Here is an 18,170-nt window from a genome sequence, read left to right on the forward strand (position 1 = left end):
CCAAACCGTCTCCCCTCTGGCAACCATCAGTTTGTTCTCTGTATTTATGAGTCTGTTTCTGTTTTGTTTGTTTATTTTGTTTTTCAGATTCCTCATATAAGTGAAATCATATGGTACTTGTCTTTCTCAGTTTGACCTATTTCTCTTAGCATAATGCCCTCTAGATCCATCCATGTTGTCGCAAGTGGCAAAATTTCATTCTTTTTTATGGCCAAGTAATATTCCATTGTATATATGTACTACATCTTCTTTATCTAATCATCTATTGATGGATTCCTGGCTTGTTTCCATATCTTGGCTATTGTAAATAGTGCTGTAGTGATCACAGAGTTGCACATATCTTTCCGAATTAGTGTTTTGGATTTCTTCAGGTAAATACCCAGAGGTGGAATTGCTGGATGATAAGGCAGTTCTATTTTCAATTTTTTGAGGAACCTCCAAATCTTTTTCCGTGGTGGCTGTACCAATTTGTAATCCCACCAACATTTTTCAAGCGTTCCCTTTTTTTCATGTCCTCACCAATACTTGTTGTTTATGGATTTATTGATGATAGCCATCCTGACACGTAAGGGTTATATCTCATTGTGGTTTTAATTTGTATTTCTCTGATGATTAGTGACGTTGAGCATCTTTTTGTAAGTCTATTGGCCATCTGTATGTCCTCTTTGGAGAAATATCTATTCAGATCCTCTGCCCATTTTTAAATTGGATTGTGTGTTATTTTGTTGTTGAGTTGTGTGAGTTTTTTGTTTTCGTTTTTTTTATCTAAATTTTGGATATTAACCCTTTATCATCTGTAGTATTGGCAAATATCATCTCCCATTCAGTAGGCTATCTTTTCATTTTGTTGATGGTTTCCTTTGTTGTGCAAAAACTTTTTAGCTTGATGTAGTCCCATTTGTTTATTTTTCAAGAGAAAATCACAAATTTTCTCACCACACATACAGACACACACAAAAACGGTAGTTATTTGAGGTTATAGGGGTGACAACTAACCTTATAGCAGTAATCATTTCACAATATATACATCTATCAAATCATCACATTATACACCTTAAACTTACACAGTGTTATGTGTCACATCTCAATAATAAATAATAAAATGTAACTCTGGGATTAAAAAAAAAGGCAGAGACTCAGAAAAGTTTATTTCTCCAACCTCCTCCTCTCTCTTAGACACACACTCAGTCTAGGGCACGCTCTCATTGAGTGGGACGGTGAGTGAAATTGCTCTCATTACTTATTTTATCCTGCCCATTCCCCTTCTTTGTAGGTCTCTCTGGAGGTGAATGTACAAATGAATTTGGACATCGATTATGTATTATGTGATCTCATTTTGTACAGGAAAGAATTTTGTAAATTATAAACCAGCAAGGGAATGTTAGCTACTGTTACTCTTGTCTTCTATTCTTCTTAAAACCAAACACAGTTCTGGGCAACGAAAATACTCAGTGATAGCTGACTTGATTTTCGGCTTGACATCCAGTAGATTGAAATCTTGCTGAAAGTATATCTATAAAGAGATTATTATTCATAGTAACATGAAACCAAAAAACCTCACTATCTAAATAACTCAGCAATTGAGAGTTTGAAGTTGCTTTTTAGTACAGTAAGCTATAAAAAGGGGAGAAAAGCGAGAAGTATAAAAATAATGTTTGATCCTAAAAAATACAGGTACTCAGTTTACACCTTCATGTAAATACCATCCAAGAAGTCAGTGTGACCTTTTAGTTATGCTAATGTTTTTTTAAGAAACTTATTAGAATCCTTTGTGTTATACTTTATTTTGAGACTACGGTAAAATACAACCCACATAACACAAAAGCAGAAGAAAGATGTGCTATGAAAGCAAACAATACAAAGAGTAAATGGTAGAAGGTAAGGGGGAGGGCGAGTATTACTGAAACAGTTTGAGTTCAGAGTGAAAAGCCTGTTAACAACATATACAAAGAGGAGTGGAAAGACAGATAAAGGTGTTCTTGTCGGTTTGTAAAAATAAGAGTATTTAAAGACATAAGGAGGTGGAAATGGAAGAAAAGGTTAATTTTATAAACAGAAGTTAAGCAAAAGGAATGACTAGTATAAAAAGAAAGACAAAACATAGAGAAAATAAATGAAAGTTATGGGTGGGGGGAGCAGAAATTATTAAATCCTTGAAAGTGGTCCAAAAGAACATAAGGGTTGTATTAACAAAGAACAGGAAGCGATGTGTGAGCTTTGCGGAAGTGAAGCAATTATAGGGTGTGTTTCTCCAGGTCAAATTTTATTCATCCTCACAGCACTAGAGAAAAGGAGCGTCCAAGTAATATAACGACCCTTTCATTTATTCCTACAATAAATGTTTATTTAGTACTCCTCTGTGTTGATACGAAGACCAGCAGACTAAGAACATGGTAGGTGGCAATTATCAATCCTATTGATCCTATTCTACAGGTAGAAAAGCTTGATACTTCAGTCAGTTTGTTTGACTGTCAAATGAGTCTGTTCTTTCCAGTTAATAATAAGAGTAGTATTTTTTTGTTTTTTTCTTTAAGTAGCCACATTTCCCTTTGAAGACCAATGTTGTTTTTCTAATTTTTTAATTCATTTTTTTCTTCAGTACCAGTTTTGGGAGTTTTTTTGTTTGCTTGCTTGCATGTTTGCTTGCTTATTTGTTTCTAAACTAGTAGAGTTTTCCTGATAAGGCAGATAGAAGGAAAACAAAAGATTAAAACAAATCAGTCTACTGGGAATGGATTTGTCTGAGCTGTTCAGTTGCCATAACAGAATGTACCCAGAGATATGGTTACATAGTTTTTAAAAAATAGTTTACCCATGAAATTGAACCACACAGTCCATTTTCTTATCCACAAAACAGAGAATAAAATAGATAATAAAAGAAAAAGAAAAGTGTCATGCAAATATTTTCAGTGTAATAAACTCATTATTCATTAAATGTGTTGCAATAATTTGAGTCCAGGAAAGAAATTAAAATATGGCATAAGATTTTCACTTTCAGTTTATAGGAGAAGGAATTTTTAGTAAAGAAAATTAAAGTACGTAACAACTCTTGGCAAAGATTTGAAGCCTCTTAGAGTGCCATGCCCATACTCACAATCAAAGCATTAGTGGTGTTTGTTCACCTAATCTTCCCATATTTTCTCTAGATATTTTTCACTTTAAAATAAATAATGTTTGGAGCCAGAGTAGGAGAGATTATGCAAATATATGAATCTTAATCAGAAGTTCATTACTGAACATTTTGACATGAATTTCATGAAATGATAAAAGACCCTGGGATTTACTAGACTTAAAAGAAAAAAAAGAAAAAAAACTCGGCTCCTGGAGAACTTGGAAATTGCCAATAAGAAAGAACTGCAACCCAAATGACAGCAGATAATGTATAAGCCAGATTACATTATGCCCTATGGTAATGAATAGGAAATGGGGCACTGTGATAAGCTTGGAATGATGATCAATATTTGGAATACTGAGATAGGCCAGAAAGTAATTAGGCCCATTATGGACACAGTTAGCACAGATAACACAATTTGGTATATTATACGTTTGGATATTATAGGGAATTTTTTTTCTAGGCTAATGGATTTGCAATGATATCTATTAAAGCACATTAGACATTTTGCCTCTAGGGAATCTACTAAAAAAATCTAATACACAAAATTTTCAGTAAGTGTAATCTAAAATAAAAAGACAAAGTGGGGTATATTGAGGAATAAGATGGTGTTGTGACTTCCTACTTGGAATTTATACTAATTTTTCATTCAAAGAGTTCTAAGGCTATTAATTTCACATCACAACTCCTCATGAAGCAAGTAAAGCATTTCTATTGTATTTGCCCAAGTTCATTGCTCATAATACAGAGAGGCCAAATTGATAGTGAACGCAAGCTTTCTTGATGAAACCCTGGCCTTTTCAAGTTTCATGCTGTGACCCCTGGATAGCATTGTAATCATTTTGATCCCCAAATTACTACTGGGCACAATTCCTTTGTTTTCCAGGGAGGTGCTCTAACTTAATTAATTTTCACTAAGTGCTTTTAGGATCATTGATGTTTTTGAAATGTGCAGATTAGTACATTATTTATTGTTAATTTATCCTAAGTATTTATTAATTATAAAGCTCTACCTGAGAGAAAACCTTGCCATGTATCTGAAAGTCACTACCTTCCCCAAAATAATTCCTTATGTTTTAATAAGAATGTATTGGAAGTAATTTCATCAATAATGGAAGATCCAATTACTGGTTTTCTGGATAAAGGCATTCTTTTATTGTGAGATTTTAATGCTAGAATGGGAAGTTTAAATATTGCCAGTGAAATCTCAGACTAATTACGTGATTATAGCCTAAAGGGAAGAGCTCCACTATTAATCTTCCCAAGAATAGCCTCTATATGTGATAAACAGATGGATGTATGTGTATGTATAACTTATTTCAAAAGAAAACATATAAGCAGTTGTTTGAAAAACAATCACTTCAGTTTTTAAATAAAAGAAAGATAGTAGTTCTTTATGAAGCCCTTTGCAGCTTTTTGCAGAAGTAATGGTTGTTTTTAAGAGTGTGGTGGTAGGTTGAACCAAATGAATTGTGCTGAGCCTTCACTTATTCAAATATTTAGAGGTAACAGTGATAAAAAATTATCACCACTGCTTTATGAGCATGTATTATGTGCCAGACACTCTTCCATCCTTGTCTTATCCTCATTTTACAGATTAAGAAACTGAGACACAGAGGGCTTAGTAAAAAATAAGTGGCAGAGTGGGGCGTGTTGGGATTTTCCATATCCTCTCCTCATAACCACTCATTTTATTACCCACTACTTTCTAGACTGTCGTCTTCTCTGTTGTCCTAATCACCTGCCTCGTAGGGAACTTACAGCCATTCTCAGCCTGAGGGCAGGTGCAAGAATCCAAGATTCATTCAGAGAAATTGTTGTCCACATCCAAACAATCCTCCAGGAAGGACTTTCTGTTTCACAGTATGTTGAAATGGGACTTTCTAGCCAGAAGACCAGGGCAGTGGTTTTGTGTGTTAAGAATCTGTTTTGTAGTGGCATCTCTCTACCTGTACAGTAGCTCTCTACTACCCTCTCCTCACCTTTTTCATGCCTGTGGGACTTCTTTAAATTTTTAATCTTGGTGTGGGTTGTCTTGGTGTGGGTTGTCTTAATCTTGGTGTGAGATTTTTAATCTCATTGTCTTCGTAACACTGTATTTTCCTGGATTGCAGGAAGGAGTAGATGTGTCTGAGGATTGGTGAGCCCAGAACACATGACATTGAAATTTCCCTCTACTCTGTCTGAGGAAGGCTTCTCGGACCAAATCAGGCCAATCCCCTTCAGTTGAGAACACAGGAGTCTTCAAAACTGCTAAAACATCTTCAAAATGATGATTTCAGTTGCATTTCTTTATGAGGCCTTTATTTTAAGGGAATATTTGGCACATGGAACTTTAAGAATATTTTTATACCACCTTCAGAATAATTGTTTTAACATAAAAAATCCTTCTTTTAGCACGCTTGATAACCATTGTATCTTATTTCGAGAAATGTGTGTATGTCAAGTTCATATTTCTGACAGCAAGATAAGTTTATATGGATCTTAGAGAACATGGTCACAGACATAGAAATCATGAGTTACAAAATAAAGGCTTGTTACTAAAATTTGGAAGAAAATTTGTTCCTTGGCATTTGCGACTAACCTAAGCTGCCCTGGAAATCACTGAACAGTCATTTTCAGATTTGTTCTGTAGATGCTGAAAGTGGGACAAGTAAATGCTCAAATTTGGATGAAGTCCACCCTATGACTGATAACATGCGGTATTCATAGGTCACTCTCTCAGACAACAGCTTAAAATCAGCCACAGCCAATATCCTATCAGCTACAGACAACATGAGGAGTGATCATATTTTAGGATGACTTCAATGGGGATAGAATGACTGAGGTTTTGATTTTGATTAATTACTCATTTTTTATTATCCCTTCAGAGAGACCTCTATTTTTAGTGGGAGACTAGAAAAAAAATGATTTGTGAAAATGGTTAGGCTAAAAATAGACAGGGAATCTTTCATTCTAAAAGCTACAGAATTTCCAGTGCAATGTGAGTCTGGAATTGGTGAGGGTAGGAGTACAGAAGACGGATTGAATGTGACAATTTATTGTACATCATAAAATTTTTACGTGGTAGGGTACTTCATTCCAAGCGTTTTCTTGGGATTTAGTGCTGGTCCCCATTAATTGACATAATAACCCCTCCCACAACCAGTGACCTTGACCTTCCATGAGAAGCCTTCGGACACATAAAGGAAATGTGAGCCCTGGTCAAGGTCCATGTCAAAGTCCCCTTTCACTTGAAGATTCAGTTCTGTCAGGTCAGTGCACCTGTAAGTCCTCGTAAAGACTTCCCTGATTTTGGATTTTCCTCTCTACCATCAGTCTCTCTTCCACTGCTACACCCTGGTTACTCCCTAGGAATAAACAGAAACATTTTTTCCCAGCCTGAAAACCCCTGAATCCACATTTACAACCCAGCACTCAACCACCCTTTTTGCTTTTAGTTTTACTATGTACTACATCCAATAGCACGAGGCTGTAATTTTGGCCAACGTCAGTTGACACTTCTAATTTGTGACTTCTGTTTATATAAAGTGAATTAATTGCTGGCTCTATTAATCCTGCAAAATTCCTGAATCCTTAATGTTCATTTTGCTTAGAATGACTAACACTATATTTGTTCCTTCTCAAATATGACTTCTTATCAAGCTTTGGATGAGCTCCTTTTAGATAACATGCCTTATATCGGGGATGATTTATTGACTTTCATGTTCCATGGAATTTATTGTTAAAGGTTGATGCGAATCCTTGTAGTCTGGGCTCTAATATAATCGCCTGAATGGCAATTAATAAATAAAAGATGGTTACTATTGTTGACAGAAGAATGAGGCTTTCTCCATTGTTTTCATCTCGGAGTTTTCACCAAACTTCGTGTCAGACATCTCTGGGGGGCTTGCTAATATAAAATATCCTCGGTAAGCTCCAAAGCTTTTACTGTTGCTTCAATACCCCAAGCCTCTGTGTTGCTTTTTGTCTTCTTGTCAGAAATGATCTTATTCGATTTATGTTTCTTCAACTTACCTTCCTTCCTGGGAATATAAGAAATACGCCCCTTTCTAGATTTAGTAGTAATGTATTCTCTACTATTTATGACTTGCAAGTAGCACCTGAAACTTTTCCCTGAAATTTCTTGTAATTTTCCCTTTTGCTTAATCTCATCTCTGCTATACTTATGTAAGATACACTGTCGCCTATAAAATGGAATGTTTATTGCCATCATGTATATTGTTCAAAGTGCCAAATTGCCTCCTGTACGTTAATGATGAAACTGTAAAACAAACAATCCCAAAAAAGCAACAAACAAAACAAAACAAAACCAATTTTTGCAGTTTTCCTGCTTAACTAGTCTCAGGATAATCCAAGCTGACACTTGTTTGAGAGGTGAGGGATCTGTAGGCCAGTTTATGTAGTTTGACTATCATCAAATAGAGGGCAGAGGCCAAGGACAGTGGCAGGCAGGAAGGAGCAGAAAAGGTAGTTAGGTGACCTCGGGACAGGACAGTTCCCAGTTCTGCCACGTCCTGCGCGCATAACTTCAGAGCGGGTATTTCACTGCTCTGTGCTTCTGTTTCCTCGTCTCTAGAACGGGACTGACAATCGTGCAGTAAGTAACACAACTGTGAGGACCATGGTGAGTGAATATAGGGAAAGCACTTAGGACAGGACAAAGCTTTCTGTGCACTGTTAGCTATCAGCACATCCGTCATTATTTTGACTATTTTCAAGAAACTGAGAACACGTGGAAGGGTGTACATTGTTAACTTCATGTGTGTTTATGTAGGCATTTCACTTGTGTTGGCCTTCTTTTGTATTCCTTGTGTTACCCAGTGAGATGTTAAACAATGAGTGGTAGTGTCAGCAGCAGAAGCAGAAATAGTGATCAGAGTCAGCAGAGACCGTGCTGTTTAGTGAGCCTTACTATATACGAGGCATTGAAGAGTAGGCACTTGATGTACATACCCCTTAATATGTGCTCAGTTTGTATCTACGGAAAAATTACAAAGTAGTTAATTTCCAATAATGCAAATGTAGCCTCTTCATGATAAGAGTCTCCTTCATAACTGGAAAGGACCGTGAGCTTTGGCCCTGTTGGAAAAGATTCCTGATAGAATTCCTTCCATCTTTAACATAAATCTGTGCTGCTGGTATTTATTATATATAACATAATCCTGTTAAAGACGACTGGGAGCCTGGCTGTGGGTGGAAATGCAGGTCCAGACATGGATGAAGGGGGGCAGATACAGAGCAAGACAAACAGTGTAAATGAAGAATATTATATATCAGAACACAAATTATTAAAATTTACTTAGTTTTTTTTTTTTCCTTTTGGAATATTATATCATGTAAAATGTTGCCCCTTTTGTAAATGCCCAAATACAAATAATTTGGAACAGTAATCATTAACATTACTTTGCTTTATTGACTAAGTAAATTGCCATCACCATACTTTACTACCCACTAGAGTAAGGTAAAGTGTTTAATCACAAAAATTAGAGTCACTTCAATGCTCCTTGATTTCCATGCATAGTATGTTACTTAATAAGCATCAAAACAATGATGGAATAATGAAAGCTACAGTGTACGGGAGCGCGTGGGATGGGTACTGGGAGAGAAGCACTCATGCTAAGTGCTCTGTGTTAGGTGCTCTGTGTATGTGGATATACACACAGCCATATACACACTCTCATACATACTATCTCTGTAGACTGCCGTAAACTTTCAAATTCATATATATCTGTCCATGTGCAATATACACATACATATTTATTTCTATATACGATACATATTGTCATTTTAAATCTTACTACAACTTGATACAAAAGGAAACTAAGGCTCAGAGAAGTCAAACCACTTGCTCAAAGTCACAAAAAGTGGCAAAGCTGGGCTTTGTCCCCACGTCCCACCCACTTAACACCCCTTTTTCTTAAGTTGCCCAAACAGAAATATTTTTGGGACAACAAACCTTTCCACAACATCACACTGTCTTGTTAGGGGGAGGGTGACCTTTCACCCTTTCTTTTCCAGAATCTCCAAGCAAAGATTTCGGTCCAACTCTGGGTTTGAAAAAGTCCAGTTCCTTGGAGAGCCTGCAGACGGCGGTGGCTGAGGTCAGAAAGAATGAACTCCCCTTCCACAGGCCCCGGCCGCACATGGTTCGAGGACGCGGCTGTAACGAGAGCTTCAGAGCAGCCATTGACAAATCTTATGACGGACCTGAAGAATTAGAAGCTGGTAGGGCAACGTGCTTCCTTAAATGGTCTCTTCAACTCGTTATTATCCACGAATCATAAGCTAGAATGTGTGTTTAACTATGGAGAAAAATGATTTCAGGATCCCAATTATATTTTTGATATTAAAAGTAATTCATTTTCCTGCTATGTTTTGCCCTTTGGCTTAACGAACATGGAATTGGATAAGGCAATATGCAATTTATTTTACAGCACGAACACTAAAGAAATGTTCTCCTTCACTTTCCTACAAGGACCAACTGTCATTTACCCTTAGGGTGGGAGCACTAAGTATGCATTTCTTGACATTCTTATTGAAGTCATTAGAAGCCGCTTCAACCAGGGGACTGGCTGCATTAATTGGGTAGAAGTGGTTGGGTTATTTTTGTGCTCAAAAACCTCTCCTGGAAATAACTCACCCTGTTTGTTTTCCAGCATCTGAGCTTTCTGGACTGATCAAGGTTAATAAGCTGGCTTTCAGAGAGAGCAGCGTTTTACCACATAGCAAACCTTTCATACTAGTGACTAAGCAACCAGTCTTTCCCCACTCCCAAGATCAAACTTTGCTTGAAGTCACCAGATTTAAGCAGTTGTCTCTTCAAAGGGTACAAGTAGCCATGTGGAAGGGTAGAACTCCAGAGTGCTTTTATTCATTCTTCTGTGTTTTACATTTTAACTTTTCTTGATATACTAACAGTAAGTGCCCCTGACCATGTGTATTGATTTTTTTTTCTCTCTCTCTCTGTACAGACGGTCTGTCTGATAAGAGCTCTCACTCTGGTCAAGGAGCCCCGAATTGTGAATCTGCCCCTCAAGGGAACGCTGAGCTTGAGGACGTAGAAAATAAAGCCAGGAAAGTCAAAAAAACGAAAGAGAAAGAGAAGAAGAAGGAAAAGGGCAAAGTGAAAGTCAAGGAGAAGAAGCAGAAAGAAGAAAATGAAGATCCGGAAAGAAAAATAAAGAGGAAGGGATTTGGTGCCATGCTGAGGTATGGACTTGCTTTAAAGGCAAAGTTGGTTTTATTTTGTTTTCGTTTGTTTCTCCTGGTGAAATCACTCATTTGTGTGCACTCAGAAAAAAAGCGCAAGCTTTCCCTCCTTTGGGGCTAACTGCATAAATATGTAAACTGCGAATGTGCTTGTTCCTTTTCTGCAGAGGCAGAAGGAGCTTTCTTGGGTGGTTCCCGAAACTCATGGTGATGACGGGAAGCTGTTAGAAATCCGTTGTCAAAGGAAGGCCGAGGCTCGGTAGAGGCATGGACAATGCCTGTAGCCCTTAGTACCAAAATGTCATGTGGGTAAATGAAGTGTCAGTCCTAAATTGTGACCTCTAGGACACTCCCTTTGAATTCGAGAAGACAGAGTAGATGAACCTCACCTCCCACCCCACCCCCATGATTCTAGGCGTGTGAATGACGAGGCACACGACCACAGTAGCTGTCACTTAGAGAGGCTCTGTGATCCCGTGGAGATGTCACTGGGTCGGGAATCAGATGGCCCTGGTCGGAATTTGTGACCCTCCACACAGCAGCTACTGGGCTTCACACAAGTTACTTAACATCCCTGAGCCTTATTTTCCCCCACTTTCAACATGAGGCTGGCATATCTCCTCTCCTGACACAGTGGCATTGTGACAGGATTTCATGTCCAGTCAGTCCATTGACTAGGCATGACTCAGCAGGGCCCAGTCAGAAAACAACTCTATTTCTTCTCGTAAGGTACCTTGAGATATGCTCTGTTGTTGCTGTCATGATGTCCACAATTTGATGACATCTCAGTTCTCTAGCTGATGGCTCTCTGGTCACTTTGGGAATTAAAACAACCTCTTTTGTCAGGGTCTAAACATGGAATCTAATGTTAATCAAAACGTTCCCCCTCCTGCCCTTTGGGCCTCACAGGTGGTGGCAGGACCCTTCTGCCTCACAGGGTCTGGAATCAGGGGAGGAAGGGCAAGAACAGACTTTTATCTGGTAGAATCCGGCCCCTTTGGTCGTTTTCTGAGGGGACTTTCTACTGCATCAATCACTAATGTAGGAGTTTCATTTTTCTCACTGACTTCCTGAGACCCTCTGACCCATAGCCTCGACCTCAGACAATGTAGCCCTGGAGTCTCTTTAACCCGGCTGGTAGACTTCTTGGATGGTGCCAATTCAACATGGCTTTAGCTTAATTTCCTTCTGCAGCATCTACTTAGCTCATTAGAATGACGGTCTCTTATACCTTCAAATGACAGAAGTACAGCCTGTTCCCACTGCTCCCCTTCCTCCTCACCCTGTCATAGAGATGTCCCCACCAGCCTGGCATCTTCAGACTTCTCCAGGGCAGAGTCACGCACGACTTTGTGTCTCCCCAGCTCTAAAGCCAGACTTTCCTAAGAATGCTCTTATGTATGGGGAAGGCCCGTAAATATTTGCAAGTCACCAAGCAAACAGGTAGGAAGTGGGATGACAGTCTGCTTTTATACAATTGCCTTCAAAGTCTCTGAATGGTTTTCTGGTAGCCTCCTCATTTATTTTGTTGGGGGTGAGAGACGGAAGCACCCCTTCCCATTACTTTCTTTACTCCTATAATTCCTCCTCACATAAAATCTCTCAGTCTCTACCTTCCTCTTCCATGGGCTGAGGTAAGCGATGGGAGGTGATAGTTGATGGACCAGAGTGACCACCTCATATTAAACCCTCAGGAGATGTCTCTCTTAAGGATATTGGGTGGTATTTGTCCTCAGATGTTCTCAGTTGCGATTTTTGGCAGAAACGGGAAGTTCCATTTTATATGCTATTTACTTATTCATGTGATGTGTGTGTGTGTGTATGTGGTATGTATACATATATTTATATATGTATAAATATACATACACATATATAACCTACAAAGTGACATAATTTAGGAGACCCAAATACCAGTGATACCAGTGGACAAATCTCTCGATAGACATCGGTTTGTTTTTCTTTGTGGTCTCCATGGACTCTTTCTTTTTGAAATCTTGAATTTTCTTTTTTTTTTTTAATTTTATTGGGGAATATTGGGGAACAGTGTGTTTCTCCAGGGCCCATCAGCTCCAAGTCATTGTCCTTCAGTGTAGTTACAGAAGGCGCAGCTCAGCTCCAAGTCCAGTAGCTGTTTTCAATCTTTAGTTGCAGGGGGCGCAGCCCACCATACCATGTGGGAATTGAACCAGCAACCTTGTTGTTGAGAGCTCGCACTCTAACCAACTGAGCCATTCGGCCGCCCCTTCAGAAGCTCAGCGGCAGCTCATTGTCTTCAATCTAGTTGTGGAGGGTGCAGCTCACTGGCCCTCCCATATGGGAATCGAACCGGCAACCTGTTGTTCAGAGCTCATGCTCTAACAAACTGAGCCATCTGGCCGCCCCGACATCTTGAATTTTAAACTTGCCCTTTTCCCAGGTAATGATTATAATTGCCAGAATTTATGGGCTATGGAGTTCAGAGGTTATAAGTGCAAGTTTTGCCTGAGGACTTCTAAGTTCAATCCTGGCTCTTCTTCTTTCTATCTAGGTAGCATTGAGTAAGTTATTTAATCTCTTTATACCTCAGTTTCCTCATCTGAATAATGGAAATAATAATAGACTCTATCATTATTATAAAAATTATATTTGTTTAATTACATGTAATATGCTTACAACAGCAACTGGTAAGTGGGGAACACTCAATCAGTGTTAATCATTGTGGTAGGCAGAATAATGGCCACACACAAACATGTAACTGCTTGAATCCCTGGTACCTATGAGTATGTTATAGCGCATGGCAAAGGAGAATTAAGGTTGCTGATCATCTGATCTTAAGGTAAGGTGAGTATCCTGGATTTTCCGCAGGGGGCCCGATGTAATCACAAGGGGCCTAGAAAGTGGAAATGGAAGACGTGACTATGGAAGAAAGGTACAGAGCAATGCAGTATGTTGCTGCCTTTGAGATGGTTGGAGGAGGTCACGAGCCACGGGATATGGGCAGCCGCTAGGAGATGCGAAAGGCAAGCAAATGGATTCTCTGGTGGAGAGCCACCAGAAAGGAACACAGCCCGCCAGCCCCTTATTTTCAGCCCGTTTTTGTTGTTTAAGCCACTAAGATTTGGGAAATTTTTAGAGCATCAATAGAAAACTAATATAATTATTATCATAATTATTACTACTTTTATAATATAGTGATTTATAAGGGAAAATGTCCTCTTTAAGGTGTTAAAGACAAAACTTATAAAGATTTAACTAGAGTAATCTGTAAATATGAAAACTGTTAGAGCTTCCCATTCTTTTAGGATATTACTAAATTAAGCCTTAACTTTATATTTTAGTTCAGGTGATTCGATTCAGCAGGTTCCTACTCCATCGCCCGTGATACAGAGCCGGCTCTTCCTTTTGGCGTCCATTACACGCTGTCTTTTCCTCTGGTAGAAATCACAGGTCTTCCTACATCCTTTAGACATCTAGCAACTCGGGTTTTCTTTCCTTCTACTCTTTGAACAAAATTAAGATCTGAAAGGTGGTGTTTGATTTTATCTCTGGTGTAAAAATAGCAACTGTTTTCCATAGCCTTTTGCATGTGAGTTTGTGAGCATATTGGAGTCGCTGCTACATGCACATTTTCAACAACAAAGAACACAAAAGCTGTTATCCTTAGACACCAGCTTTTGCTTTAATTCTCATCTGTTGCTCAGATGCTATTGACTTAGTTTCTTTCTTATTTAAAAAAGATTGATTGCTTTAAGGTTCTCTAGGAGTTAGATGTGTGGTTTAAATACATGTTATTTTTTTCCATTATCTGTGTCTCCCAGACACTTTCCTGAACGTAGGACTTTAATGTAGGTTGTGTGGTTGTCCCGTGCATCGTGACGCCTGGCCAAGTGCGGGAGTGGGGACTGGAATTCTGCTGCCTCCTCCTCACCGAGCCATGCATCATGGATGTGTGAACGTGTTAACAGTGGCTATCCTCTTGCTTGTAAAAAGCTAAGTGTTGTGTGCTTTTCTGATATTGACTGGTCCATTCATGTTGGTGATATGCAGTAGTGCCCTTCAGCTCATTAGTTAACCTACTCTTGATCCTTTTGAAAAAATTATGGGTGAATCTCATCATTTGTACCTTTAGATGTATTATCTGGTTCCTGTATGCTTATGCTTTGCTGATTTCAGAATTATCTCCTTGCGGATTTAACTATGGCTCTTACATAGGCCTTCATATTGTGGGAAAAATGTGTGGCTCAAGAACTTTGGTAGTTTCCCTGTATCCTCTGTTTGCCCAATATTGAAAGAGAAATTTAGGGGGTCAGGGTGCTTAAAGTTTTCCATTATGTGTTTGGATTCCTTAAGGCAGTGTACTTGTCATGGCTACCCTGCCGAAAGACCGCCTGTGGCTCCTTGTAGCCGAAGGGTGAAGCTCAAAGTCCCTCAACAGACAAGTCCATTGCTGTCATATCAGTCTTTGGCTGCCTTCCTGGGGTCTAGCAAATATTTCCTAAGCACTGAAGAGAAATATCCTTTGGCTAACAAAATCTTGCCCTGTCTAGAGTGAAAAACCCAGAACTCAGGCCCTGATTTCTTAACGATTTAATAACCTTGTTGATCCTTATATTCTTTAAACCGAATTCTGTCATAGATTTGTGTTTAAAATCCATTCTTTTGTGTGATAGCCATTGTTGCTGCCTCTTAAATTTATAGGCCACTCACTTCAATTGTCAACTTGTTCTGGAGCCTGAATGGGAAAACCTTGATCTTGCTGATCTTCTATATATTCTCATGTGATTTGGAACCCAAAGAAATTGTGCCTAATAAACTTTTTTTAATGGATTAACAAAGAACAAAGTGTAAAACCTGCCAACAGAAACTTCATCTCTGTTTTAATATTTGTTCGCCCATATTTATTTGATTAGTGACATATCCTGAATGCCTACTCTTTGTCAAGCACACTCATGATTATTCTTCATTTATTCAGCTCTATTTAGTGAAGGACTGCTTTGCCTCAGGCACTGTTCTAGGCATTAGGCATGCAGCAATGAAGTCCATGCTTTTACGGTACTTCTTTTTTTTTTTTCGTCTGAGTACAGGAAGGAAAAATCAAAGACTTTTGAATTTCTTTTGGTGGGTTTAAAACAAAAACAAGCAAACTATAGCATAAACATGTAAACAACCTGTAACAGTGACTTTCCCAGGGCATGGTGGGACATTTGCCTAGGACACCTCTGGGACAAAGCACTACCTTCAACTCAAGGAAATCAGCAGTCAGTTTATTCTGTGCCAAACAAGCCATCCAGGCTATGGCCCTGGAGAGAATAAACAACTAACTCGAAATAATTGAGATTATTTCAGACTGTGATAGGTGCCACGAAAAAGGTAAGAATCAAAAGGGATGGTGTCGTCTCACCCTCGGTAACTGTCTAACGGCCTAATAGAGTGTGTGTCTGCCCGGGCTACACTGAATTGTCAGCAGATATGTTATCAGAACTTAGCACACTCTGGTTCTAATGCCAAATCACTTTACCCCTGCCCTTATTTATTTATTTATTTTTTATTTTTGCAGCACATGAATATGGGAAGGTTATTTTTGAACTAATTTCACATGAAGCTTTAACAAAAAGCTAAACCAAATTGTGTCTATTTTAGTATACAAAGCCCTATTATACTTAAAGTAAACATTCTAAAGAAAGGTGGTCTCTAAGCTAAATGATGAACTTGGTTTGCAGCTGTTTGTATCAACTCTAGTCCTCCTAGCCTATCAATTGAATATTTTTTATTATTTCTTCTTCACTCAGCTGATGTAGGTATACCTCAAGGATACACTGGTTCAGTGTCTACATAGAAAAACCTAAACCATGAACCCAAATGACAAAAGTATTTTTAAAAATCTGGAGGCGTCTACTTTGTATATCTAAGCTTTGCAAATCTAAAGCATCTGTGTTCATTTGCTTTATACTAAAACATGCTATATATCATATTGAAACTAGGGCAACTCTATATAATGGCATCCTGTGAATTGTTTTTAAAAGGACACTTCTACACACACACACGCGCACGCTCCACCACCACGACCACAAACAACACAGACATCACCACCACCAAATTAATACTTAACCTAGTTAAAAATTTGTCCCTTACGAGCTCTGAATACTTTAATCTCCAGGCCTTCTTCATTAATCCCTTTGAGTCTCAGTCTACCCATCAGTAAATTAGGGATAATAACACCAATTGTTGTGTAAGCACCAATTTATGTAAGCAAAGCTATCAGCATAGCGCCTGACTTGGTAGGCTTTACTTCCTGTTTTCCCCCATAGCCCCACCCCCAACAGCCAATCACATATTACCTTTGACTTGGAGCCTATTAAATTTCTGTTTTGATTTTTTTATTTTTTCATCTACTCACTATTTTGTATTTCAGGTGGGCATGCAATTTCTTCTTTAGCCTGGACAATTTTGCATAATAAACTACAATAAGTAATGTCATGGCTAAAATCATTCAATCATTGATATTTTATAAGCTTTGGCTCTCCCCTTTCTAAATGTAATTGTGAACTATTTTCAAAGGTTATCTAATCTCTTGGTGGTGCTGAATACAGATAGAAAATGGACTCAAATGAAGAAACATTTTTTTTTTCTTTTTTCTTTATGTGTTTTAGACCGGAGAGTATGGATGGGTTTTGCACTTGATATTCTTAATGCATGGCTCATAGTTATGTTGTCTTGTAATACATTACCCATAAAGATACATTTTGACTTGATTTTTAAATTAGGTTCGATAGAGACTGAATACTTAAATCTCCAGGGAGCATGACATCTGTCATACATTTCTCCTCTTTACCTTGATCCCATAACGGCTGTTATAGGTCTCATGTACAATAAATGTAATGCAGCCATGCCTGTCATTACCTCTTTCTAGATAGTGGTTGTAAAATGTCTGGGTATCCCTTCAACTTTATGGGTATGAAGGGTAACCTAGCTAATGTAGCCAGGCCAATGAAATTTTAACAGTCATTTCCCCTAAGGCAAAAGGCCAATAACAGGCTAGAGTTAAGGGGCTTTGCTTCATGAAGTAGAGGTCAGTTTGACACATGAAATTTCAGATGAAAAATGAAAGCCAAAGTAAGTCAAAGTTCTTAATTCAGCTTCAAGTTAGATATAGAAACACATTGAATACGGAGAGCCTTACAAATCAGGGCAAAATGGCTGCAGAGATTGAGCCTGAGAGAAATATATGACTGTGGCAAAAAAATAATTTGCATGTGAAAGGCTACTGTGGGTGCAGCCATCCATCCTTCTCCATGACGCTCTCTGATTGCAGAGGAAAAGAAATAGAAGCTGAAAAAAATATTGGAATTTTGTTACGTTCATTTTTTGTCTTTGGTAACTGAATTTTCTTACCTCACAGTTCATCTTAAATTATTTACTTTCTCTTTCACAATATGCACCATGAATATTTTGTTTCTTCATTTTGTTAATTGCCAATTTTCCTTTGAGCTAAGTGCCCTAGCAATTTTAATTTTTCATTTGAGTTGGGAAGAGTAATGCCCCACCCCTTTTTTTTATTAGTATTCATTATTATCACAGGCCTGGGCTCAGAATGCTACTTTTTATAACCAGCAGTGTTGAGCCCATAATGGAATTGTAAAGCAGAGAGTGTAATATACCAATATTGACTTCAGTTAAACTCAGTGGTGCGATAGCTGATAATATTTATATATTTATGTAATACATGTCGTAGCTTTTGTTCATTTTGCAAATAAGCACCAGAGAGGACAGTTAGCACTACAACGTAAGTAGATTGTCAACAGGAGAGTGTAAAGAAGTGAGAGAGAATGCCTATGTGAATAAGGCAAGTGATGTAAACTGATGGAGA

The 18,170-nt window shown here is 38.3% G+C and overlaps 1 protein-coding gene across 2 annotated transcripts in view; it reads left to right on the forward strand.

The window, feature by feature from the left end:
* PARD3B (par-3 family cell polarity regulator beta) overlaps window positions 1–18,170 on the forward strand; it is a 946,787-nt gene that overhangs the window by 663,055 nt on the left and 265,562 nt on the right. For both annotated transcript variants that reach the window (XM_019726886.2, XM_074340795.1), the window contains 2 exons: window positions 9,134–9,340; window positions 10,087–10,324. In XM_019726886.2, coding sequence (XP_019582445.2) covers window positions 9,134–9,340; window positions 10,087–10,324 — 445 coding nt within the window. The remainder of the gene's footprint in view (window positions 1–9,133; window positions 9,341–10,086; window positions 10,325–18,170) is intronic.

This window comes from Rhinolophus sinicus, linkage group LG01 (assembly GCF_036562045.2).
Source record: "Rhinolophus sinicus isolate RSC01 linkage group LG01, ASM3656204v1, whole genome shotgun sequence".
Lineage (NCBI taxonomy): Eukaryota > Metazoa > Chordata > Mammalia > Chiroptera > Rhinolophidae > Rhinolophus > Rhinolophus sinicus.